The following is a 27,643-nucleotide window of genomic DNA, read 5'->3' on the forward strand; positions in this document are numbered from 1 at the left end:
TAGTATTAGTCAAGAGTAAATATGAAAGAGTATTTATTGTCACCTTCTTTACAACTAGATTTGCATCCCAGACTGATAGATAATCACTTCCACCCACAGAACACACACAAGAACACACACACACACACACACACACACACACACACACACACACACACACACACGAGAACAAACAAACGTGCACACACACAAGCGAGCGCACACACACACGAACACACACGAAGTTGCTGCAATGCAGCTTTCATTAATAGCACTCTACTATTGATTACAAGATCGATGCACTAATCCACATGTCTTATGAGGATCGAGGGGATGTGCAAAGCAATCGGGAAAAACACTACACCCTACAGGACTTAGAAAACGTCCTGTGAGTGCAGAGATAAGAAGTTTGTTTTCATTTGTATCATGAAGGACAGTCGACTAACTCAGCACCACAGACAGAGGGAAGACAGCTGAATGAGGATCTGATGAATGAGGGAAGATATCACCCAGCTCATTTTGGAGACAATTCTGGACAAACAGATTATTGCGGCTCAGGCTTATCCAGCAGAGCTTTAGGGGACACTCAGGACCGAAGTGGTGGAAGGGCAGAAGGCGCAAGCTGCAGGCTTCTACTAGGTCTGCTAATGAGTCTCCTTGGTCTCTCAGTAATCCTATAAATATGCATGCTCAGTGGGCGGGCCTGCAAGTTGATGTGGGCTTTAATCAGTTCCACTGTCATGGCCACATCATGCACCCTGACACTTCTGAACTACTAACAGATCTACTAATGTTCCCACGATTGATAACTCCTCTTCGATCTGTTCTTAGAAAACCCCCTTTGCTCAGGTGGTTGTAGTGTGAACATAAAAAAAGAGGTTCTTGTAAGTGACGTTCCAGTATGCAAACATGTAGAAATCTATCAGTCAGTCAGCTGCTGGACAGTATACGAAAATCCACCCACTAAAAAAGCAGAGCCCAAGTGGATACCCCTTATCAAACACACCTACATGAAGATGAAGAGCACTCATCCAGAAACATGGCGTGGTAATAAATATATCAATTTTGGACTCTAAAAAGACTTAATTGCAGCAGGTAGTAAGAGGACGGTATGTAACTAAGCAAGTCTGTCACGTCTCATAGAGTCCTACTTTCAAAGATCCATGAAAATGAATGTCAATGCGTGTGACTCACAGTGGCACATATAGAAACGTTTTAGAATGAGAAGGTATTGATTCATAGAGTGTACATTTGATTCATAGGGTGGACAATGAGCATTTTATGTAGGCTCAAAGTCAAAGCCTTAGTTCTTGGCAAATTAATATGGAATAATATCAATACATAACGACTTTGTTTTTATTTCTGTCTTGCAATCGTGCTTTTATTGTCTTCATTAAAAGTTTTCTACTTGTATTTTTTTTAATTTGTCCGACAGTAGGCCAGAGCGGAATAAACAGCTATGACTTATTGGCCTAGTAGTGTGAAGGCCGTCTCGCTGATATCTGCAGTATTATTAAATGTGAGCTCAGGGAGAGACTGCAGCGCAGGGGTTACCACAGTTGTAAATTAAGTTGCCATATGCATAAGTCAACATTTTAATAAGGTCTGGGTTGAAAAGTTGTCATAACACAAATATACATCATCTCAAATATGTTGTCAATGGCGGATGATGTCAATTGTGTGTTAAAATTATGCTCATCTGTGTGTACGGCTGGGTATCGTTCAAAAATGTTCGTTACCGATACCGATACCAATACCATGACCTCAATACTGGTTCCTAAACGATATCGCTGGGCGAGGCCTGTAATATATATATTTTTCCGATACCAATATTATAAAACAAAAAAAAAGACATAACTGCACAAATCTTTTTATTTATTTTTCAAATCCTACTACGTGAGCCCTGTCTCTGTGCCTAATGTAGAGTTTTTCCTGCATTCCTGTACGACATGTTAGGTCAGATAGCCAAACAGCAACTTTATTAGATCTTGGTAGAAGCATGCCGCATGCTTATTAGCTCACTGACATTGATAAATTTACTCCTTAGATATTGAAATTGGGTATTGAACGACGAGGCATTTGTAGAATACTTAATACTATGGAGGCATTTCGGTCGGTGCCTAAAAAGTATTGAATTCGGTACCCAGCCTTATCTGTGAGCCAACATAAAGAAAGGCCCTAACCCGATTGGTATTCATTTGTTGAGATCCATCAGGTCACTGTTTTTGCTTGACTATCACCTATTTCTATGGTGAAAGAGAACGTAAGAATGAAAGCAAAACATGTTGAAAGGAAAGAGCTTCACGAGCTTCCAAAACAGCAGGAAAAACTGCGTGGGATAAAAAAATCCAATATCAAAACATCAAATCTTAAAAATCTGTTCATAGAGTAGCAGAGAGTAAACACGCCAGGGGAGAGTGTAAACATGACAGAGATGATTCAAAAAGAAGTACACACATCTTTGGTTCTGCGGCGGACAGGTTTTGAGTCATCGCTCAACACCTTCTGTGGTCTCCTCTCCCCCCCGGCAGGGTAAAATATCACTGATTTGCACACATTAATTATTCTGCAGACAGTGCTTTAATAGAAAGAGATGTACTGCAATCAGCAAGAGGCTTATTAATCTATTTGATAGTCTATGCAATCACAGGATGTCAGTTACATAAAGGTTCACTCCTCTCTCTCTCTTTTTCTCTCCATCTCTCTCCTTCTTTCTTTCATAAACTCCCGTACACCTCCGCCCTCCAACAGCGAGACCATGAGAATGTGGATTAAGCTGAAGGTAGCTCAATTACTGTGTGAAACACAGCCCACGGGGGCCAGTTGAGATCAAAGTCCATGTCCATTAGCCTCTCAGCGCGCGCGTGTGTGTGTGTGTGTGTGGTTGCTTGCGGGCATGCGTCCACATGTGTAAGTACACACACACACGTGTGTTATGAGACCTGTACCATGTATGAGTCAGAGAGAAACAGCTTGGTGAATGTGTGCGGTTATTAATAAACGGTCGGTTCTACCACGTTACAAAACCTCCTTTCTCACACACTCCTGGTTATAGCCAGCAGATGCGGCACTCAATCTCAAGCCTTTTGGTTCCTTCCGACAAGTCCTCCAAATGAAATGACACTAGTACAGTGCCCGTTCAAACGGCGCCTGTTTCGGAATGGGCCGACAGCTTGGCCTGCGGTACAGCTGCTTACAGCTTTCTCGAGAAACCGCACATCCAAACAACTTCACATTCAACGCTGTGCTTCATTGCGTCCTGAGCATGACACCTGCCGTGACACAGTTATGTCACACACCCAAGTCACCCAAGTATTAAAAGTCAAGGTACTCACAATGCAGAAAAATCCTCACATTTTAGAAACTGGAAAAAATCAAAATAACAGTGTTGTTGTCGAGACCACCTAAACAGAGACCAAGTCATCACCAAGACCAAACTGTATCGAGACTGAGACAAGACCAAAACTTTGAGGGGTCAAGACCAAGACTAGACCAGTGCCAGACAGCCGAAGCTTCTCCTGTCTCCCACATTCACTTTCTTTTAAACCCTAATTCTTTTAATTTTGTATGAATTGTTTGAATTCTGTATTAACTATTTTTAATTTTGTATTAATGTTTTAATGTTTTATGTAAAGCACATTGAGTTGCACCGCTGCTGAAATGTGCTATACAAATAAAATTGCCTTGCCTTGCCTTTCTTGGGAGTGCGTGTTAAGGGGGGTGGGAAAAGGGGGGTTACCAGTAACAAATTTCAAATTAGAAATGAGTCAAGTTATTGGTTGCATTTGAAGCAGGAAGTTTTACATCCAATCACAGTAATGATGATAACACATACAATTAGACAATGCACAGGCAATTTAGTGATATCCCTGCAGTTGTGGTCTTGACCCGTCTTGAAATAAAATCCTCTTCATCCGAGACCGAGACGAGAATAAGTATAAATGCAGTCAATTCCGAGACGAGACCTTCAAAAAGTGGTCTTGAGTCCGGTCTTAAGACCAAGACCAATACTCAGTACTACAACACTGCAAAACAGTTCTGTGTTTAATCGTCTAATCAGTTCTGCTGTACTTGTAGGCCGTTGCTGGGTAGTTTAATTTATAATAAAACATCATATTTTGTTAACTACTTGTGTTTTATGTGCAACAATCTTAATTTGTAAATTAACTATAGTAACTAAAGCTGTCAAATGAATGTAGTGGAGTAAAAAGTACAATATTTCTTCCTGAAATGTAGTGGAGTAGAAGTAGAAAGTCTCAAGAAAAGACTCAAGTACCTCAAATTTTTACTTAAGTACAGTACTTGAGTAAATGTACTTTGTACTTTGTTACATTCCACCACTGCCCCTCTCTCTTTGCTGCTATCAAAAAAAGGCAAAAAGCCACTATAGTTGTAAGCAAACGTTACTCAAACAGGCATAAAAAGGAACATTGTTGGGGACCATAGCCAGGAATACGGTGCTTTATTGACAAAACAGTGTATGTAGTATTAATTTTTTTTTAAACTAAAGTGCCCAGTTTCATCATAGTGGAGGGACATATCACCTGTACCTGTGGCTCATTGAGTATGTTTACATGCACATCAATATTCCACGGTTATTCAGAATATGACAATATTCTGAATTTGATACAGGTCATGTAAACAGCATATTCCGGTTGGATATTCTGAATAAGGCCTTATTCCAAATATAGCATTTTCCAATTAAGACATGTGGGATATTCCGGTAATAATGAGTTTTAGAGGCATTCCTTGGACATGTATACAGCGTATTCGAAATATGTGTCTCAAACAGGGGTTTTTACATTTATGGTCAGCTCTGTGCGTTGCTATGGTTGCTATACACAAACCAACCAGCGAAGAGTTTGCAAGGCTGCAGGCCCGATAAGAAGGAGAAACACCGCTACATTTAAACATTATCAAAGACTTGGATATCAACAGGTTTTTGGATATGTGCACACATCGCTACGCCGACCTTTTCAAGAAAATGGTTGAAAGAATGAAAGAGGGAGGCTGTGTTTGCACGGTCCAACAAGTCCGCCGTCGCTGGTAAACTTATTTTGCTAATTTTGCAGGGCTACAAGTAATCGGGAATGTTAGTGGAATATTCACTTTCGTTAGCCATGTAAACAGCTTAGTCTGAATATCATCTTTTTTGGAATAAGGGAAAAAAACGGAATATTATGTGCATGTAAATGTAGACTTTACCAGGGAGGCTGAGAAGTGTGATACCCCTATAATTGGCATACACCCTCTGGTCCCCCTTTTTAAAAAGGGGAACCACCACCCCAGTCTGCCACTCCTTTGGCACCGTCCCAGACTTCCACGCAATGTTGAAGAGGCGTGTCAACCAGGACAGCCCCTCCACACCCAGAGCCTTGAGCATTTCTGGACGGATCCCCGGGGCTTTGCCACTGTGTAGTTGTTTGACTACATCAGTGACTTCCGCCCGGGAAATCGACGACAATCCCCCGTTATCCTCCAGCTCTGCCTCTAACATAGAGGGCGTATTAGTGCTCCTTCCACCGCCCACTGTCCACTCGGGTTCAATGCCCCCAGCCTCCACAGGGATGCACGAAAAGCTCCGCCGGAGGTGTGAGTTGAAAGTCTGTCGGACAGGGGCCTCCTCCAGACGTTCCCAATTTACACGCACTACACGTTTGGGCTTACCAGGTCTGTCCAGAGTCTTCCCCCACCCCCTGACCCAACTCACCACCAGATGGTGATCGGTTGACAGCTCTGCCCCTCTCTTCACCCGAGTGTCCAAAACATACGGCCTCAGATCAGATGAAACGATTATGAAATCGATCATTGACCTTGACCCTAGGGTGCTCTGGTACCAGGTACACTTATGAGCATCCCTATGTTCGAACATGGTGTTCGTTATAGACAATCCATGACTAGCACAGAAGTCCAACAACAAACAACCACTCTGGTTTAGATCAGGGAGGCCGTTCCTCCCAATCACGCCTCTCCAGGTGTCTCCATTTTTGCCCACGTGTGCGTTGAAGTCCCCCAGCAGAACAATGGAGTCCCCCACTGGAGCCCCATGCAGGACTCCAGTCAAGGTCTCCAAGAAGGCCGAATACTCCGAACTCCTGTTTGGTGCATATGCACAAACAACAGTCAGAGTTTTCCCCCACAACCCGCAGGCGTGGGGAGGCGACCCTCTCGTCCACCGGAGTAAACTCCAACACAGCGGCGCTCAGCCGGGGGCTTGTGAGTATCCCCACACCCGCCCGGCGCCTCACACCCTGGGCAACTCCGGAGAAGAAAAGAGTCCAACCCCTATCCAGGAGTAAGGTTCCAGAACCGAGACTGTGCGTAGAGGTAAGGCCCACCAGATCTAACCGGTAGCGCTCCACCTCCCGCACCAGTTCCGGCTCCTTCCCCCACAGAGAGGTGACGTTCCATGTCCCCAGAGCCAGCGTCTGCCGCCCGAGTCTGGTCCGTCGAGGCCGCTGACCTTCACTGCCACCCATGTGGCATCGCACCCGACCCCAACGGTTCCTCCCACAGGTGGTGGGCCCATGGCCCAATGATGTGTTTGTAATAGTAACAATGGAGCTCTATAGCCAAGAATAATAGGAGATATATGCCCTTGAGCAAGGTCCTTAACCACATAATGGCCAGCAGATCAGACTTGGAGGCTTTGGATACAAACACAATACTTGTTAGAAGGATCAATTAATTGTTCATTTTGGTCTTTTTCTGAGGGTTGTTGGCAATAACAAAAACACAAACTAGACTTTTTAATGCAGAGAGGACTACAAATAAAATTTAATTCATCTCCATGATGTGGAAATTGTAGCAGAAACCAATGTCCAAGACCAGAAGCCAATATCTCATAGATTGAGTAAACTAAACCAAAACAATGTGCGTGGCTAGGTGTCACTGAAGGTAAATTAGAAAATATGTGTTTTGTTACGATTCATTTTATTTTGTGATTAAGCTGAAATGTCCCTTCAACGTGATAAAGAAGCGGGCGGAAATATATATATATATATAAAAATATTCATGTCACGGAGAAAGACTGGGTCGGAGAGGAAACTATGGACAGAAGCACAGGGTCAAAAAGTCAACACCCACCGCCATATGATCCTGCGAAAAAGAAGCCTGGAGGAGGATTGAAGGTCTGATGTAAGCACTATTATACTGTAGAGGACACACTGCCAAAGCTAATCGCTTTACCCTGACAGGGTCATTCTGAAGATGTGATGGAGTTCTGTCTATAGAGAGTTTAAGAGGTTATGTTCAACTCCGCTGTGTGTTTCTCGGGGTTCGTCTTTGAATGAATGCCTGGGGCAGTGAGGCGTGTCAAGTGTGTCTCCAAACCTCTTGATAAAACCTTGACTTTGTCTGTGAAGTTATTTAATCACTGTTTAGTTCACCTCCTTATACCACTCCTGCCTGGAACAAACTAGTCTCTCTAGTGGAGAGCTCTGGGGTCAATAACTCACGGTCATTGTTGTAAATTACATTCAGTAAGGATATGGTGGCTTTGATATGAGTTACATATTTTGCACCGAAGAATACAAAAGTGTGATGCAAAATAGCACTATATGCGTTCCTAGTATTTCTGTCTCTGTGAGTGCTTTGAACAGGCAGGCACAGAACTGCAGTCAAAAGCACACAGTAGGTGTGTTATGCCTCCGACCTTTTTTCTTCGCTAATAAAATGGGATTCATGTCACAAACAAGACAAGGTCACAAACACTTTTCAGTGCTTAGAGGACCATGTTAACGTAAAATGTAAAATACATGACAGAATCATCACTGCAAATGTGCCAAATGTAGGTGGTGCTTCTTGTTTTTGTGCAATTATGCGTTGCCATGTGTGATTGGAGTAATGACTACCTTAAATGTCAGCTCTTGATTAGACACCTTATCTATTTACAGGTTGCACCTTGAGGTGTGTTTATTGGGTGCCTGATAGCACTCACTGTAGTTGTCATGCGTCATGTGTTGTTGTAGAAATAAGAATTTCAAAAACACAAATGTGGGTAAGCAGCTTTTGGGTAGTTTTTGCAGCTCATGTATTCTATGTAACTATATGTGACACAGTGTTGCTTTGGCTGTTAATGTCGATGACTTTTATAGCTTTCATATTGCTACTTTGGGTGTGTGTATCTTTGTTTTGTGTAAAAGGATAAAACTGATGCAAAATATGTTCTACAAGGTTATGTGTAAGAAGTGAATGAATGTTTATGTATAAAATTGTTCTCTCTGTAATTTCCAAATCATATGAGATCTCCTGGTTATAATAGTCCCATACAAATAGGGATTTTTTCGCTCTATAATTATGTCACCTGACTTCCTCCTTTGCTCCCTTCATATTTACCACAGCTGCTTTAAGCTGTCCTCGTTCGGCGACGTACAGATGATATTTTGTGAACGTTGTTAAAAAGTGACTGAAGGGATATTTACTTGGTGGAAGTGAAATCAATCACGGGAGCAACTCCGACGGCGCGTTTCCTCGAGCTTTTCTGAACTATTCTGGTGAGTTAGCTGCACCGTTAGCTTCATTAGCAGTATCATTCTGGTTCAGTGTAAATGAGTAAAAAAAAAAGCCAGTCAGAATAGTCGATAAATGTTAAATGTTACTGAGACATGTTTTTGTGATTGTTATTGTGTGTTACCGTGACAAACGGTTAGCAATTTTCAGAGCTGTTAGCTTAGCTGCGGCCTGGTAATGAGGCCAAGCACAGCTACATAGCTGTCGCTGTAGCTGAGATGCCAAACTGATACGTTTCATATTTCCTGTAGTTCACTTGTTTATATTCCGTGTAATGAAGCTGCATGGTTAATGTACAATTACGCTGCATATTATGCAGGCTGTTTTTTTTTCGAGGGACGAGTTCTCCGATTCAACTGCGACCTGTATCACTGCCATTGCCACGTGGAGGCTCTTGATTCAACTACGGCCTGTATCACCGCCATTGCCATGTGGAGGCTTTTTTTTTTTTTTTTGGGATTTTATTTTACTTTTTTGCTAAAACCAAACTGACAAAGGAACCTAAAAACGGTCTCCTCCTTGGAGGATCCTGGGAGACAATAAACTGAGACAGACAATGGAAAACAGGGAAGAATAAGGACTATTAAACCCATTAAGGGAGGAAAAGAACACTTCATTTTTATTTTTTCCTAAATCTTACCTAGGTCAGCTAATTTTATTTCATACTGTGCATTTCAGTTATATGGAAAGAACTGCATTTAATTTAACAAGTGTAACGCTGAACATTTTATGTTTGAAATTTTTTTTTATATTTGAATATATTATTCATTTATACTACATTCTGTGTCATGTGTTATGTGGGCTGAGGGATCTATTGCTCTCGTGCTTTAGTGCTACTGCCAATCTCCTTACCCGAACCTAGTTGATCAGACAGAATCCGAGGAGACTGAGAAAAAGGTTACAAATACATATTTCCTTTGGGGCCAATTGCTAAACTGACTGATGCTGTCATTTTTCTCTTGAGGGGACAGTCTGCGTAATCCATGGATTTGCAAAATTGAGGTTATTGCCTGGTGATGGGGTTTCACATACATTAATTAAAAAAGTGAATTACTTGCAGAAGTTAGGGGGGAAACAGTTACTTTTTCATTAAGGTTAAATCCATTTAGAAGCACATATCCATTTTTAACAGTGGAAAAAGCTGTTACCAACTCAAAGTGTGGCATACACTTTCCCAATATTTCATTCTGGAGAAGCTGTAGAAGAGGAGAAGTTGAAGAAGCATATGGGGTCAGTGTGCTTCAAACCACTAATGCTTCTTGGATCACCGAAAAGTGTGTGAGTCAAGCACATCCACTTCACACATAGATTGGGAAGGTGTGTGAGGGGAGAAATAAGGCAGGGTGGATTTGAACTACTCTCTTAACATTTCTTTGGCTATTCTTCACAAAACTACTTTTGTCACTTCTTGTGTTCAAATGTGTGAACAAATGCCTTAGAGAGGAGACTGTATGTGTGTGCCATTATCCCCATTTAATATCACAACATGTGGCTGTTCAAAACACGCATAGGTGCTATTGCCTTAAAACATGGTCAAACTAAACTTGGCAACATACATACTAGTTATTTTTAAGCATACCCTGACCTCAAGGCTTGTGACATACTTTCTTTTAAAAGCCCAGTTTACCTTAGAATTAGATTTGTATTGGATGATTCCACACCACACCACTGATGTCCAATGAGCAGAATCATCCAATATCAACTTTCTTGTCTGGCAAAAGGCTAGCCTTTTTAAATATGGCTAGAACAGTGGCTGGCCGGCAGGCTACATTGTTTAAATGCTTACCTGCAAACTGATTTTGTACAACATAAATATAACTTAACATGGTGACACTCAAGGAGACTGTTGTAACGTTAATGTTGAAATTATTGCAGAATGAGCCACAGAGGTGACAAGCTTTGCACACATAATGGATATGATTCAGGTGCAAGACAATTGTCAGCTCTGTGTCAATTGACGATTGTGTTTGTCAAATCACCACTTGTAATCAAAGCTACATAATAACTAGGCATGAAGCTTTGAATTTCTCTCTTCCCGAAGCAGTGTGATTTCTGCAGGGGGCTGTAATAAGAGCGCTACTGTATGTAAGAGTTGTAAGAGATGTATATTAAGAGTTGGAGATTGGTGTGCTTTTTTAACCTAACTTTTTTAACCTATAATAGTTCAGTTTTGAACCTAACTGTACTTTTGTTAGACCTTACAAAAGTGGAGGGAATGGATTAACAGGACCCACAGGAGTGTAAATGAATTGGCACCCCTAGAGGTGGCAGGAAATACAACCGCCAGGAGCATTTACCGTCCTCCGAGAACGTAATGATTGCAATTTGAACACATCGTTAACGTTTAACGATTGCAGTTTGGTTAGGTTTATACACAAAATCTACTTTAGTTAGGTTTTAAAAAAACATTGCAGTATGGGTGAAAATCATGAATTACTTCACTTCTGGATACACACGTGACTAAACGTACATAGTTTGTTCCGTAAAGTAGAGGTTACATTATTTACTTGCTTGCAAACTGATTTTGTACAACAAATATAACTAAACATGGCTATACTCAAGGAGATTAACGTTAATGTTGAGATTATTGCACAATGAGCCACAGAGGTGACAAGCTTTATCATTTTGTCTTTAGAACTTTCTGCCCATGTTGTTGCCATTGGTTTACTGTTAACCTCACTTCACATCCTGATGTACTGCCCCTACTGTTCATGTGCTTAATTGGATGGTGGACGCGTAGCATTAACTTCTGAGGATGCACACAACCCCGATTTGACAAAATGTGATATTGCGATATCGATTATGAATATTGCGATGTCGATATTCATTTTGATATTTTTAAACATATGTGAAATTACAAAAATTATGGTAAAACGCATCAAAATAGATACATAAATGCAACACAAAGTTTATTTCAACTGTCATATTGGACTGTTACAACATGAATAAATAAATAAATAAGGACCATGTCTACAAAACAGGAAATGTTTCACTGGTTGTACAGTATAAAATAAATAAAGAGAACAGGACACAACTTTTCTTTCGCTTCTCTGATTCATTCTGTTTTGTTGTCTCTATCTATTTCTTCACTTACACTGTCACTCTGTTGAAATATGCACACGTGGTACGCTCCCTAGGGTTTGCACTGACGTGTACCAACATGTGCAAGTGGCACGGTAACTGGCCAATGACATGATGATCATTATAACGTTTCAAGCAGGCTCTAAATCAAACACAACTAAGCCACACAGCCAACGGACGGGACGCAGAGCTCCACAAAATAAACAAAATATTACTTATTGTGACACTTTCAATATGATATTGCGCAACATGATATTGTGATAACGATATTGAGTCGATATATCATGCACCCCTAGTTTCTGGCTCATTGGTATGCCATATGGCACTGCATAATGAATCTATTTCTCCTTCCTCTCTTCATCCAGCCTTAATCATCCGCTCCTGAGATGCTCAGCTACATTTGACCACAGCTGTAGATATACAAGTAATGACAGTTGAGGAAGATTTCTGTCATCATTTCGGTAAAAGAACTGATTTTGTATTTGCCTGAACTTCTTGTCCTGTTAAAGCATCTTCCCACCACTACTATCATCTTTTAAACATAAGGCACAAACACATACATTAGCAAATACACACACACACACACACACACACACACACACACACCCCCACACACACCAACAGGGGTCATCACCAGCACTCCCTAGAGTCTATTTATAGGCTTCCTGTGACAGCATGTCCAAACCAATAATAGTCTGAACAACAAGCCGGTCTTTTGATCTCATACTTAAACAGATGTGTAACACCTATTCAGCTTCATACTTAATATAATTACAGTTGTTTGCAGCTCCCGTCAGTTAGAAGACCAGATAAATATGCATGAATATAATAACTACAAAGCTAATGTGCACATTCAGGTACGGATATGTCTGTGGCGTTGCATCTTTGCTGCCATACTGCATGGGGAGTAAAACATGTAGAAGGAAAACCAATCCCTGTAATGAGCTGTTGCATTTCAACACCGCTACAATCTCCTAAACAATCGCTGGAAGGCTACTTTTAGTAATAAAACTTATACGCAGCATCAGTTGAGAGAGGGGAAGTGATTGAAAGAGAGTGACACAGTTAGAAAGCAAGAGCAGGTAAAGTAGAGAGAATAAAAGAGAGCAATCAGCTTTAGATTATCAACTTTTACATTTTACAAACTAAATACTGTATCTCCTAATCAACAGGCCCACCTAATAAAAAAGCACGTCAATGTCAGCTGAGCTGATTGCCGTGTAATTGTCTGTTAATCAGTGTCGACACGGGGAGCAGATGTGGAGAAATGGGGATTAGTTACAAATACAGCGTGGATAATGGTTTGTGAACAATATAGCTTTTATTTATGGTTTAATGCATTTATCTTGCCATACAGTAAGCCCTGACTAAGATTAGGGCCATAAAACCTTCCGATATCTAATCACCTCTGAATTTTTTTTCTATATTTGTGTTTTTAAGGTATGTAAAATTGGTTCTGTTTTATTGTGTGTTTTTGTTTTCAGTCAGTCAGTGCTCCTGAGTATTCTGTCACAGTAGAAGTATGACCAGAGCAGGGCCACAGAGGACAGCGGTAAGAAGAAAATGTCAAGTAAGGGCCAGGGGAGTTGGATGGGGAGGTGAAAGTGAGAGGAGGCGGTGGACTGTGTGAATGGACAGAATGAGAGAGCAGAAAGCTGAAAGACAATGGTTGGGGAGACACTGGAAGCCTTTTTCAAAGGCCAAACTGATCTTCAAATTCACCCAATTGCACACATAATGGATATGATTCATGTGCGAGACAATTGGCATTGATTGTCAAATCATAGCTTGTAATCATAGCTACATAATAACTAGGCATGTAGCTGTGAAGCTTTGAATTTCTCTCTTTCCGAACCAGTGTGATTTGTGCATGGGGCTGTATATTAAGGGTTGGAGAGTGGTGTGGTCTTTTAACATCACTTTTTTTTAACCTAAAATAGTTTGGTTTTTAACCTTACTGTACTTTTGTTACACCTTAAAAAATGTAAGTGAAGGGATTAACACGACCCACAGGAGTGTTAATAAATGAGAACCCCTAGAGGTGGCAGGAAATACAACGGACAGGAGCATTTTCCGTCCTCCGAGAACGTAACAAGGTTTGAGAAAACATTGTGGTATGGGTGAAAATCAGACACTACTTCACTTCTGGTTACACACGTGACACTGAACATACATAGCTCCGTTTAATCTGTAAAGTAAAAAAAAAAAAACTAACAAAAACAAACCCCAGTCTCCAGGGTGAAAGTCCTGTTTGTTTGGCCCCCACCCACCACCTCAACCTGCCTCCTATACTTTGTCACATTACTTTGTGCTTTTCTCCCATCATAATAACTAAGGCCACTAGAGAGCAGCTCCTCTATGAACGTAAACATGAGTCGTAACTGCTGCTTGAACTAACGACCTAAGGAAGTGTTTTTCGGGGGAGGACTGGCTCGAACAGTCATTTAGGCAAGTGAGAGCATGGCATTGATATATGGGCCTCATCTCAGAGGAAGATATGGGATTATTCATGAACCAGTAAACTGTATAATCATATGCATAATCACTACAAGCTTCTAAATTTAGATTATTCTGTATGGTTGGAGGGGAGAAAAATCTATCAAAAAAAGATCAGGGTGATAATGGACTTTCTAAATTGTTTTCCTTGCGTTGTTGGGCTCTAGCTTTTCAGTGTAACTTAGAAACCTGATTTATTATTGGCGTGCCACCCATCAATTTGTCTATCAATCCTCATAAATCCATGTGCCATTGGAAATAATGTATTTCAAATCTTTGACATAATTACTGAAGCTCAGATTAGTTTGCAAGATCATCCAGGCTTTCCAAATTGAATCTGTCAACACTTCCCTTTTCTAGATAATCTGTGCCAACTGTCAGTCCTAACAGGTGAGATCAAACGGATTGAGGAAGGAAGCGAGGGAGGAGGAAAGAAAAGGAATATTAGATAAAGAATGCATTGGCATAGCTTTGCCACTACATGCAATCTGTTGGCAAATCAAAGCCCTGCATCCTAACCTTCTAAAGAGGGGTGGGATGTGCTTGATTGGCATGCCATTTCTGGGAGGAAGGTTTGCAGGCTGGTTGGGTTAAAGCTTTAGCGCCTGTGTGAACTTTAAAATCCACATTACCTTTCACATAAATTACAGCCGAACAACCCTGCATGACTTTTAAGATGAGAAAGGAGACAGATAGAAGGCATATCAAATCAACCTGGAGACCTGGTTCAGATGGAAGAGACCTGGGCAAGATATTTTTAAGCTGGGGAGAGCAGTGGACCAGCCTCAGGGCATGATTAAAATGTGACGCAAAACTGTAATGAAAGAGAACAAGAAAAAGACCGAAGGAGATGTAGACTGAAGGAACAGACTTCACTTACACCAACGACCACTTTATAGAAAGGACATTTGGAGAATACGGGGGAGTTTAGTGCTTCACTTGGCAGTCAACATTTTCACAAAGACAAGCTTGTAATAACTTAAAGGTTCCACATTATGCTCATTTTCAGGCTCATACTACTATTTTGGGTTTCTACTAGAAAATGTTTACATGCTTTACTATTTAAAAAAAAACACATTATTTTTATTCATAGTCTGTCTGAATAAACTTGTTTTCACGCTCTATAATGCTCTGTTTTTTAGTCTCTTTAAGCCCCCCTTCTGAAAAGGCCAAGTCTGCTCTTGATTGGTCAGTGTTTCCGGGTCTTCTGCATGTGCGCTCTAGGGGTCTCTGCACCATCATTGCAGCCGGGGGAATGACTATAACGGCACTGTAGTGGCACTTTTTCTGTGGACTGAGCGTTTTGATTCTTCACAGTATTTATATAGCACCTAACCTGCTTTATAAATCATAAGACATGGAAATCCCACTTTTTACAATAGGGGACCTTTAAAGTGAATTTTCTGCAATAGGCCTCCACCTATACATTTCTATACAAGTTATTTTCTGTTCAGGGTTTGAAACCTCTACAGTTATAATGTTTACAGGTGTGTTGACCCAAAACGGGTCTGTTTGCACAGAGGAAGCAGTTGTGTTATCACTTAATCTTGCATACGAGAATGCTCTTTCCTAGTTTTACAGCTTAGTTTGGCTTATTTTAGTAGAAACATACTGTATCTTCCACGCACAGGGAACACCAGAACATCCATTAACCCTGCTTGCTGCTCTGCTTCTCATCAGCACTGAAAGCTGATGTTTGGAACATTTAAATGCTAATCACCTTGACTAAAACATTGTGACTGTACAGAAATGAACAGGTAATGAGTATTAGCAAAGGTCCAGAGGGTTATAACCTCTATTAAATACCATAATCACTGATCAGCTCTCTTTAATATTTCAAGTATATGATTGTCCTTTGGATAAACTTGACCAAACATTATTTTGTGCCACACAATCAAACTACCGTATTTTCCGGACTATAAGTTGCTCCGGAGTATAAGTTGCATCAGTCAAAAAATGCATCATGAAGAGGAAAAAAACATATATAAGTCGCATTTATTTAATTTTTTTTTTTTTTTTTTCATCTGTCAACTACACAATAGCACACAGAACAACAGGCTGAATACGGTAGGTGTCCGGTATGTTAACGTAACACATTAACAGTTATTGAACTATACAATAGCACACAGAACAACAGGCTGAATAAGGTAGGTGTCCGGTATGTTAACGTAACACATTAACAGTTATTGAACTATACAATAGCACACAGAACAACTAGCTACCAGGGCGTGGAGCATGGATGTATTAAAAGGCGTGGAGACGTAACTGCACCGTTGACAAGCCCCTCCCGACTCGTTCCTCCAGCTCTGGCCATCTTGCTTTCAGCCCGCGATTAGCCAATTAGCTTTCTTTGTTTTCTTCATTGCAGTAAGAGTAATCTTTTTGCCAGTCCCTCACAAGTTTCTCCCTCATTTCAAACTTTCTTTCTGCTGCTCGATTGCCGTTTTTGGCTGCATATTTTACTACCTGCAGTTTGTTATCTCTTTTCTTTCTCAGTTGTCTTTAGGAGCAGCATTCTAGTTGTCACAAGCCTAGAGCGCCCTCTCGTGGCTGTAGACGGTAATGTTTTCAGTATGAATTAACATGTAAAAACATGTTAAATTGTATATATTTTGATATATAAGTCGCACCTGACTATAAGTCGCAGGACCAGCCAAAGTAGGAAAAAAACTTATAGTCCAGAAAATACGGTAACTATGAATCTAAATCTACTTGCTGGGTTAGCCCTCTCATGCTCTGCGTCTTTTTCGTTTCTCGTTTCTGTTCTCTTGTTTTTGTCTGTATCTGATTTTCAGAAAGTCTTACTGTTGTTGCTTTAATCGCTAGCTCCACGGTACGCTCGCTTGTGTCTCCCTGCCACCGTCATGTATTATAATAATGTTAATCACAGCGCTTTCCCCAAGCCGGTTACCGCTCTCCACTCTCAAAGGACACTGGCAAGACATATTCAAAAGGAGCAGAAATAAAAGAGGGGTGCAACGGAGATGAAAAGCTAAATCCTGAGCAAAAGCCATGCAGGGAATTAATCACACACACTGAAACACACAAAACATGACGCACAGAGCACAGAACACATGAACAAACAGCACACAGCAACGTGACAAGCCAGGTCAAGATTTGCTGCTAATATGCATACATATGAAAGGTCAACACTCCCACATTCTACATGTGAAATACTTGCATTAATACACACTGTATGTTGTATGTGTGTGTTTCACGTACAGTATATAAAGAGAGTGTTCAGTGTCTCACTTTATCCAGAGGACATCTTAGTATAAAATGCCAAGTATATAAGATAAACATGCTTTTGTGTCAACATGATTGGACTACTGCCATGGACTTTTGTCCCAACCAGATTACTTACAGTAGATACTCAACATGCTAGCCTGATCCAGACTGTTAACATGCTCATGGCTTTTAATACAACTTTTAAAGCATACTTGTTCTTTTTTATTTAATTTAAAGCTGCTCTTATCAATATTTTTGGATGACATGACAAAGATTAATATAAAAGATGTTGCTTGTTCTATCTGAACCCGATGTCAGTCAGACCCAGACTCAGATGAAAAGTCAGTTGTGCACTAAAATTGGTGACAAGCAGACAGGAATGAATGGTTAGTGTAGTTAGTATCTTTGATTTATTTATGTTGTGTGTTAGCGTGTTAGCATGTTAGTTTGTAGCTTGCGGTGGCTAACAGCTTGCGGTGGCTAACAGCTTTGATGACGCGTTTTGATTGATTTCGCTCTCTGTACTGACAGTCCGCTCTGTGCTGGAGGTTTTAGCTTTCTTTGCCTGCTTTTGCATATAAAACAGCAATTGGTTTACGGATTACCTAATCAAGCTTGCCTGGGATACGTTTGAATCTCAAATTTCGGGGAAGGGAACAGACATCTCTCCCTTCAGGAGAGGAATGTGAAAACACCTCTCTCTAGTGACAAACTTTGTAAAGATTGTCAACGTAATACATTGTAAGGGACGTGAACATAAGGAACACAATTTTGAGTGGTGGAGGACTTTAAATTAGGGGAACGAGACCGATTTAAGAAGAAACACCAAAATTGGCTTTTAGTCCGTATGGCTCAAGCTTTAACATCACTGCCATGCCATACATGGCCTGTAACAATGCTGCGTTCACACCTAAACCACATACAGGCGATGCAGTCAAGTCCGGGCCCCCTCTCAAAGGTGAAGTGAGAATGAGACCTGATAGTTGAGAAGAGGGCCATTATCCTTTAAAGCCAAACACATTAAACCTGACTGAGAGGACTCACATAAGCAAAAGGATGAATCGAATGTTAAGCTGACAGGCGCAGGGGGGTGTCAAAGGATGCATTGTTAATGTGGGTGGATAGACTTGATTTTACACATAAATGCCACACACACACACACACATACACACACACACACACACACAGTGCTGAACACTCAGAGGGGGGGATCTCTTCACGGGTGAGCAACCAAATAATCCCCATATCTGTACACACTGAAACTCTTTCCATTCTGTCTGTACGTCACACGCACACACGCACGCAAGGTAGCCACCTAATATCTTTTTTGTGGTTTAATCCATTCATCCAGCAATGAACAGCTAAATCATAATTTGTAGAATATCTAATCATCCTCTTTCACCTAGCTGTGCCAGAGTCTGAGTCATTTGGCACGTTCTACTGTGTGTGTGTGTCTGTGTGTGTGTCAACCCTTTTCCCATTAATATCTGGATGCCAAATGGTAAATGTCCTAATGACTTTCATTATTGATCGACATACAAATTGCAGCCTTATTCTTAAGTCTTAAGTCTTGACAAATGTTCAGTGGAGCTTTTATTTTCATTTCTTTTGCCTTAATTCACTCCCAAAAAATAAGACTAAGAGTCTACAGCCATGCTTGTTGCTCTGTGAGGCTCTACTAAATGCTAATGCTAGCATGGCAACATGTTAACAGTGACAATGCAAACATGTTAAACCATCTTTCCCGGTGTCTCGGCCACAAGCATTTCAGACGCGTTTCTTCACTCGCATTTAAAACTATCAGTTACAATCATATCAATTTATAAAAAGCAACTAAAATATGATTTTACAATGTTATTACTTAGCTATTCCAGACATTTACATGAAAACAAACCACTTTTTATATAAATAATATAAAATGGGAAATTCAAAACAAAGGCGCACCTTAAAGATGACGATATGTGTTAATATTTCCCAATTGCATCGATGATATTGGATTGTTGATCACTGAATTAATATATATCGATCAGATCGATGTATCATTACACCTCTACCCACTACAATGTCTGATCATGTATTCTTCCGTAGCTAGCTGCAGCATGTGCCTCTGGCTACAACATTGCTAAAAGAGTGCTGGTATTCCCTGGGCATGGCACACTTCATTGCACTCCATGCCCCTTAATTCATAACAGTAAAGCCCAGAATGTCAGTGGATAAAGTGCTGCAAATAATTGTTAGCTACAGCCCTGTTACGGAAAGTTAGAAAACTGCTCCCTCATCAAATGGATTACTGTCTGCTGAGCCTCGAACACACTTTGAATCTTATTAGCTTTCTCTTCATGCTTTTCTTCAAGTCCAAATTCAGTTTTCTTTTCTTTCTGCCACCTTTAAATTGCACTCAAGCTGAATCAAATCACGACTCATTGTACAGAGCTTTGAACAAAGGGTATCTATCTATGTATCTATCAGACTATGAATAATCACAGTTTCAGTGACATTTAGGTGACCTAGCATTTAGGTTCTGGTGGATTGAAAAGTTTCTGTCTAAGCTTTATTAGATGTAAAATACACTTTTACAAATTGTCCGTCATGTAGACAGCCCCTTTTTTTCATTCATCCATCATGCATACTTCACACTCACCTTCAAGTGTGCACTCACATACAGCATTTTGCTGCATGCCCACACATTGGAATGTGTGGAGGCATGTTGACATCAGTTTTTATTCATGGTGGTGTTTGTATTACCCTAGTTTATGATAAGTGTATAAAATCAATGTTTTAAAGACTTCTACACCCTTCCAATGGTACTTCATTATTATTGTAGGATGAATCATATTATGATATTATGTTTCTGGTGCACTCTTTGATATTGTGTTATACAGTGCCTTGCAAAATTATTCACCCCCCCTTGGCTTTTTACCTATTTTGTTACATTACAGCCTTTAGTTCAATGTTTTTTTAATCTGAATTTTATGTGATGGATCAGAACACAATAGTCTAAGTTGGTGAAGTGAAATGAGAAAAATATATACATAAAACTATTTTTAGAAATAAAAAACTGAAAATTGGCATGTGCGTAAAAAAACACTGTCTGGCATAAACCCAACACGTCACATCACGTCACCCAAAGAACACCATCCCCACAGTGAAACATGGCGGTGGCAGCATCATCCTGTGGGGATGTTTTTCAGCAGCTGGGACTGGAAAACTGGTCAGAGATATGACCATAGTTATGCACATTGACTTTTTCTGTTATTTTGTCCTATTTGTTGTTTGCTTCACAATAAAAAGAAATAAAAACATCTTCAAAGTTGTGGGCATCCATCCATCCATCTTCGTCCGGTTATCCGGTATCGGGTCGCGGGGGGAGCAGCTCCAGCAGGGGACCCCAAACTTCCCTTTCCCGAGCAACATTAACCAGCTCCGACTGGGGGATACCGAGGCGTTCCCAGGCCAGGTTGGAGATATAATCCCTCCACCTAGTCCTGGGTCTTCCCCGAGGCCTCCTCCCAGCTGGACGTGCCTGGAACCCTAGGGAGGCGCCCAGGGGGCATCCTTACCAGATGCCCGAACCACCTCAACTGGCTCCTTTCGACGCGAAGGAGCAGCGGCTCTACGCCGAGCTCCTCACGGATGACTGAGCTTCTCACCCTATCTCTAAGGGAGACGCCAGCCACCCTCCTGAGGAAACCCATTTCGGCCGCTTGTACCCTGGATCTTGTTCTTTCGGTCATGACCCAGCCTTCATGACCATAGGTGAGGGTAGGAACGAAAACTGACCGGTAGATCGAGAGCTTTGCCTTCTGGCTCAGCTCTCTTTTCGTCACAACGGTGCGATAAATTGAATGTAATACCGCACTCGCTGCGCCAATTCTCCGACCAATCTCCCGCTCCATTGTCCCCTCAATCGCGAACAAAACCCCAAGATACTTGAACTCCTTCACTTGGGGTAAGGACTCATTCCCTACCTGGAGTAGGCACTCCATCGGTTTCCTGCTGAGAACCATGGCCTCAGATTTAGAGGTGCTGATCCTCATCCCAACTGCTTCACACTCGGCTGCAAACCGATCTAGTGAGTGCTGAAGGTCACAGGCCGATTATGCCATCAGGACCACATCATCTGCAAAGAGCAGCGATGAGATCCCCAGCCCACCGAACTGCAACCCCTCTCCACCCCGACTACGCCTCGATATCCTGTCCATAAATACTACAAACAGGATTGGTGACAAAGCGCAGCCCTGGCGGAGGCCAACCCTCACCTGAAACGAGTCCGACTTACTGCCGAGAACCCGGACACAGCTTTCGCTTTGGTTGTACAGAGATTGGATGGCCCTGAGAAGAGACCTCCTCACCCCATACTCCCGCAGCACCTCCCACAGTATCTCCTGGGGGACCCGGTCATACGCCTTTTCCAGATCCACAAAACACATGTAGACCGGTTGGGCATACTCCCAGGCTCCCTCCAGGATCCTTGCGAGAGTAAAGATCTGGTCCGTTGTTCCACGACCAGGACGGAATCCGCATTGTTCCTCCTCAACCCGAGGTTCGACTATCGGCCAAACCCTCCTTTCTAGCACCTTGGAGTAGACTTTACCGGGGAGGCTGAGAAGTGTGATACCCCTGTAATTGGCACACACCCTCTGGTCCTCAGGGGAACCACCACCCCGGTCTGCCACTCCTTTGGCACCGTCCCAGACTTTCACGCAATGTTGAAGAGGCGTGTCAACCAGGACAGACCCTCCACACCCAGAGCCTTGAGCATTTCTGGACGGATCTCATCAATCCCCGGGGCTTTGCCACTGTGGAGTTGTTTGACTACATCAGTGACCTCCGCCTGGGAAATTGACAATGATACCCCATCATCCTCCAGCTCTGCCTCTAACATAGACAGCGTATTAGTCGGATTCAGGAGTTCCTCAAAGTGCTCCTTCCATCGCCCTATTACCTCCTCAGTTGAGGTCAACAGTGTCCCATCCTTACTGTACACAGCTTGGATGGTTCCCCGCTTCCCCCTCCTGAGGTAGCGAACAGTTTTCCAGAAGCACCTTGGTGCCGACCGAAAGTCCTTCTCCATGTCTTCTCTAAACTTCTCCCACACCCGCTGCTTTGCCTCTTTCACGGCAGAGGCTGCAGCCCTTCGGGCCCTTCGGTACCCTGCAACCGCCTCCGGAGTCCTCTGGGATAACATATCCCGGAAAGACTCCTTCTTCAGTCGGACGGCTTCCCTGACCACCATTGTCCACCACGGTGTTCGTGGGTTACCACCCCTTGAGGCACCTAAGACCCTAAGACCACAGCTCCTCGCCACAGCTTCAGCAAGGGAAACTTTGAACATTGTCCACTCGGGTTCAATGCCCCCAGCCTCCACAGGGATGCACGAAAAGCTCCGCCGGAGGTGTGAGTTGAAAGTCTGTCGGACAGGGGCCTCCTCCAGACGTTCCCAATTTACCCGCACTACCCGTTTGGGCTTACCAGGTCTGTCCAGAGTCTTCCCCCACCCCCTGATCCGACTCACCACCAGATGGTGATCAGTTGACAGCTCCGCCCCTCTCTTCACCCGAGTGTCCAAAACACACGGCCTCAGATCAGATGAAACGATTATAAAATCGATCATTGACCTTTGGCCTAGGGTGCTCTGGTACCAAGTACACTTATGAGCATCCCTATGTTCGAACATGGTGTTTGTTATAGACAATCCATGACTAGCACAGAAGTCCAACAACAAACAACCACTCTGGTTTAGATCAGGGAGGCCGTTCCTCCAAATCACGCCTCCATGTGTCTCCATCATTGCCCATGTGCGCGTTGAAGTCCCCCAGCAGAACAATGGAGTCCCCCACTGGAGCCCCATGCAGGACTCCAGTCAAGGTCTCCAAGAAGGCCGAATACTCCGAACTCCTGTTTGGTGCATATGCACAAACAACAGTCAGAGTTTTCCCCCACAACCCGCAGGCGTGGGAGGCGACCCTCTCGTCCCACCGGGTAAACTCCAACGTAGCGGCGCTCAGCCGGGGGCTTGTGAGTATCCCCACACCTGCCCGGCGCCTCACACCCTGGGCAACTCCGGAGAAGAAAAGAGTCCAACCCCTATCCAGGAGTATGGTTCCAGAACCGAAACTATGCGTAGAGGTAAGCCCCACCAGATCTAACCGGTAGCGCTCCACCTCCCGCACCAGTTCCGGCTCCTTCCCCCACAGAGAGGTGACGTTCCACGTCCCCAGAGCCAGCGTCTGCTGCCCAGGTCTGGCCCGTCGAGGCCCCTGACCTTCACTGCCACCCGTGTGACAACGGACCCGACCCCAGCGGTTCCTCCCACAGGTGGTGGGCCCATGGGGTGGAGAGATGGGAGCCACGTAGCTTTTTCGGGCTGTGCCCGGCCGGGCTCGGTGGCAAACCCGGCCACCAGGCGCTCGCCGACGAGCCCGCCATCTGGGCCTGGCTCCAGACGGGGGCCCCGGGTTTCCTCCGGGCAGGGTCACTCCATCTCTACTTCGTTTATTCATTGGGGTTTTTGAACCATTCTTTGTCTGGCCCCTCACCTGAGACCACTTTGCCTTGGGAGACCCTACCAGGAGCACACAGCTCCAGACAACACAGCCCTCAGGTTCACAGAGACACACAAACCTCTCCACCACGATAAGGTGATGGTTCACGGAGAGTTGTGGGCACGTTCTGTAAATTAAATGATGCAAATGCTCAAAAAATCCATGTTTATTCCAGGTTGTGAGGCAACAAAACACACACGTGCGTGCGTGCATGCATGCGTGCGTGTGGTGACGAAGGTACGTGCGTGCACGCTCCGGTCAGAGCCGTTACTGATATGACCGGAGGTAGGTCATTGATTAGTTAAAGCCTCTGAACACTCACACAGGTGTTTTCAGTTGTGGCAGATTAGACATCTGCTCAGGTTGAAGGCAGGGCAGAGTTTAGATGGGAATTTATTAGGTCACAAATCTCCATCTACCAATAAGAATGATAATGGTGTCATTTGTCCTGCCCTAATAGTGCAACAAAGCTAACAGGTGACTCAGGAAGATGTCAATCAATCAGTCTATACACACCCACACAGTCCTGGGTAAAGGCCCTAACAAACCAGATTAACTGGAAACACGTGTGGGTGTTCAGAGCCTTTAAACTCCGTTGATAAAAGTTTATAAGAGATATTAATTGTAATTTGAACGTGAACAAACTAAGGTATTGTCATATGTAATGTCCGATTTGTCCGGTGTGATTTATATAGTGGTTTGAATTCGCCATCTAAAGTTTTTCAATTAGTTCTGTGATTAGATAGACGGCTAACGCTAGCAAGCTAAGATCGTTGCTAAGGCCGCTGCTAAGGCCTTTGCTAGGCAAGCCTGTCAGCATATTAGAGTAACGTTAAAAGACAACTCCGTAGTTCTACGTTAACCGCATACATTCGGCTCTTTTGTCAGGGTATCTAAGCAGATGTAGCTACCACACAAGTGACGTTCTGTCTTTTATGTTGAAACCACAGAGGACACAGAGTAAAGCGTCGGAAATCCAGCACTGTCTCCTGTCTCATCTGTTGCAAGAACACAACACAGAGATCACGAAAGGGTGAATCAGAGAGATTAATGCGCTCATATATAAGCGCATTATTCTCTCTGATAATGCACTCAACATACCTGCAGCATACCTGCAGTGTTACCATGCCTGTGGAATCTGCAGCTGCTGCTGCATAGATGTTTCCAGTTATGACAGTGAGTCAGTGCACCATCTTTGTATCTACATCACTCAATATCCTGTCAATTAAACTATTGAAACTTGACAAAGGCAGGCACTTTGGTAACAGTTGCTCCAGCAGAGCAGCCATACCTGTGCTTCTTACTGAAACTGTCTGTGTGCCTTTCTCCGCTGCCAAAGCAGTTGTTTCCATCAACTGTCAATGGGAAGAATCAGTTTCTGCTCGTTTTTTTATATTTTAGGCAGTATCGGAGGCATTTCCGATACTGGTATCGGTATTGGTACAACTCTACTAATTACGCTGTATATACGTCACTATAACATTTTATTGATATTACATTTTAGGCAGTATCGGAGGCATTTCCGATACTGGTATCGGTATTGGTACAACTCTACTAATTACGCTGTATATACGTCACTATAACATTTTATTGATATTACATTTTAGGCAGTATCGGAGGCATTTCCGATACTGGTATCAGTATTGGTACAACTCTACTAATTACGCTGTATATACGTCACTATAACATTTTATTGATACCATAAACTTAGTGTTAAATATAACTACAACAGAAATACTTTTTATATTGTTATCGTTATCGCTGCTGTCATGCTGTCTATGTTTAACCCTTCCACCATCACACTAGAAGCCTCAGTGTTGATTCACCCTTTAGCCTACTTGCTGAGTAACATAAAGGAAAACCACAATAATCCCCTAAAATCTACTTACAATTCATAGCACGAGGGACACTTCTCTCCTCTGTCTCTCTTAAAAAGACTGTACCTTTTCACAGAGCTGCTGAAACCTATTTGGAATATCAGATGTCTTTTTAATAACATAACTACAGCCTAATCTGATGGAGGCACACTCTGTTATTTTTGCTTGAAATGGGATTTGCAGCGAATGTATAACAAAATAACAACGTGGGCTAATGAAAGCTTATCACAACCCAAATCATCCTGTTCTCAAGGTAATGATTCATCTTGAGTTCTAAACCTTCACAGTGCAGCAACATGCAGCTTAATAGTACAAGCTACGAGTACGGGTTACAGTTGAAATCACTCAGATAAATCACAGATTTAGAACAACTGATGTGTTTGCCTCAACCTAATCAGCCGACACATTACCCATATTGCATCAATGCATTTGTTCAGTTATCTTTTATGCAGTAAGATTTATGCAAACCATAACGCTTCAGCAAAAAGCCTTGTCGGAGTGTTTCTCTCACTGAAATCTGGTGCAGGAAAGGAATTTCTCCATCAGCATCAGCATTGATATGATCTGACTTAACTAATGCATAATCTTCCTGTGTTTGGGTTGGATTATGAGCACAGAACAGATCATGTTCTCACTCCATTCAAAGTGCTTCAGGGCAGAATTGCATACATTGGGAGGAACCCAACCAACAATTCCTTTGGGCTGCATATAAAGCAGCTTCTCTATTCTCATGGATTCACATGAATAAACTAAAGCCACTTTCCCAGTGGACAAAAAAACCTCACTGTCATCTAGCTTTTGTCTTTAGTGAGAAAGATTACAATCGGCATTCACTCCCGGGTATTTATTGGCTCTAGCTCCGATCGGAAACATGACACCTGGGTGGACACGGGTCTGGGTAGCATTGGATAATGCATTTTCCCTTTAAAAAAAAAAAAAACTGTTCTTCAGTCAGTAACCCTGAAACCATTTTTTGGTTTTTGCATCAGCCCCCCCACGCCCCCGCCCGGAAAGCTCTGGGTACTCCAGATGGGCAGTCCACTCTTGTATCCTGCTTTAAAAGTAGCAGTTAAATGTATTTGTAGGTCACCACTTACCTTGATCCAGATCATACTCCTCCATGGTACTGACAAAGTGAGGCCTGGAGTAGAAGTTATGCGGCCCCGGCTGCTGGAGGCCCCCCAGGCTGAAGAGGCTTCGCTCATTGGTAGCGCAGCAGGAAAAGGCCCTCCGGCTCGGGATGCAGGAGTAACGTGTCCAGCTCTTCATATCCAGGTCAAAAGCCTCGAGCGCCGTCACCGGCATCTTTCCCTGACGACCACCTGAGGGGAGTTCAAATTCAGGGTCAAAACGCATTTCTGATGATATCGGGGCTTGGCATGTCCACAGAGCTTATTATGTTAAAATCTACTGGAAATATGATGCTGTAATAACCTGTTAGATCACTTGATTTAGTTACACACGGCCATGTCTGAAACCCAAGCCATTTTTGAGCGTTTTTTGCTCCTGTCACATTACTCAATGTGAGCTCATTTTTCACGCAAGTCTGGCATCTCAAATTAACAAGCACAACCATGGCTAGAGGTAGAAATCGCTCCTAAATGTCTTTTGAGCTGTATAACAACGTTATAATGGCATAAAACATAAAAAAATTGAAAAAGATAAGTTAGATTTATTTGACCTTTTTAAATAGAAAAACAATTGAATCAGATAATTCAACATCTCCCTAAGGGAACACATGTATATACAATACAGGGAAAAATAATTTTGGCTCTACATCATTCATACAAAGAATAAGTTATAACATTTTTACAGTGTGGTATTAGTACTTTTACTGAAGTAAAGGATCTGTATACTTCTTCCACCACTGTATACAACTAGGTTGCGCTGTGTTTTGGTGCTTAGGCTTGCAGTCTCAGTCACGGA

At 42.6% G+C, this 27,643-nt stretch overlaps 1 protein-coding gene across 1 annotated transcript in view; it reads right to left on the minus strand.

The window, feature by feature from the left end:
* klhdc8b (kelch domain containing 8B) overlaps positions 1-27,643 on the minus strand; it is a 151,807-nt gene that overhangs the window by 23,583 nt on the left and 100,581 nt on the right. The window contains exon 3 of the mRNA XM_028583609.1: positions 26,815-27,039. Within this exon, the coding sequence (XP_028439410.1) occupies positions 26,815-27,039 (225 nt within the window). The remainder of the gene's footprint in view (positions 1-26,814; positions 27,040-27,643) is intronic.

The sequence above is a fragment of the Perca flavescens genome, chromosome 7, assembly GCF_004354835.1.
Source record: "Perca flavescens isolate YP-PL-M2 chromosome 7, PFLA_1.0, whole genome shotgun sequence".
Taxonomy (NCBI): Eukaryota; Metazoa; Chordata; class Actinopteri; order Perciformes; family Percidae; genus Perca; species Perca flavescens.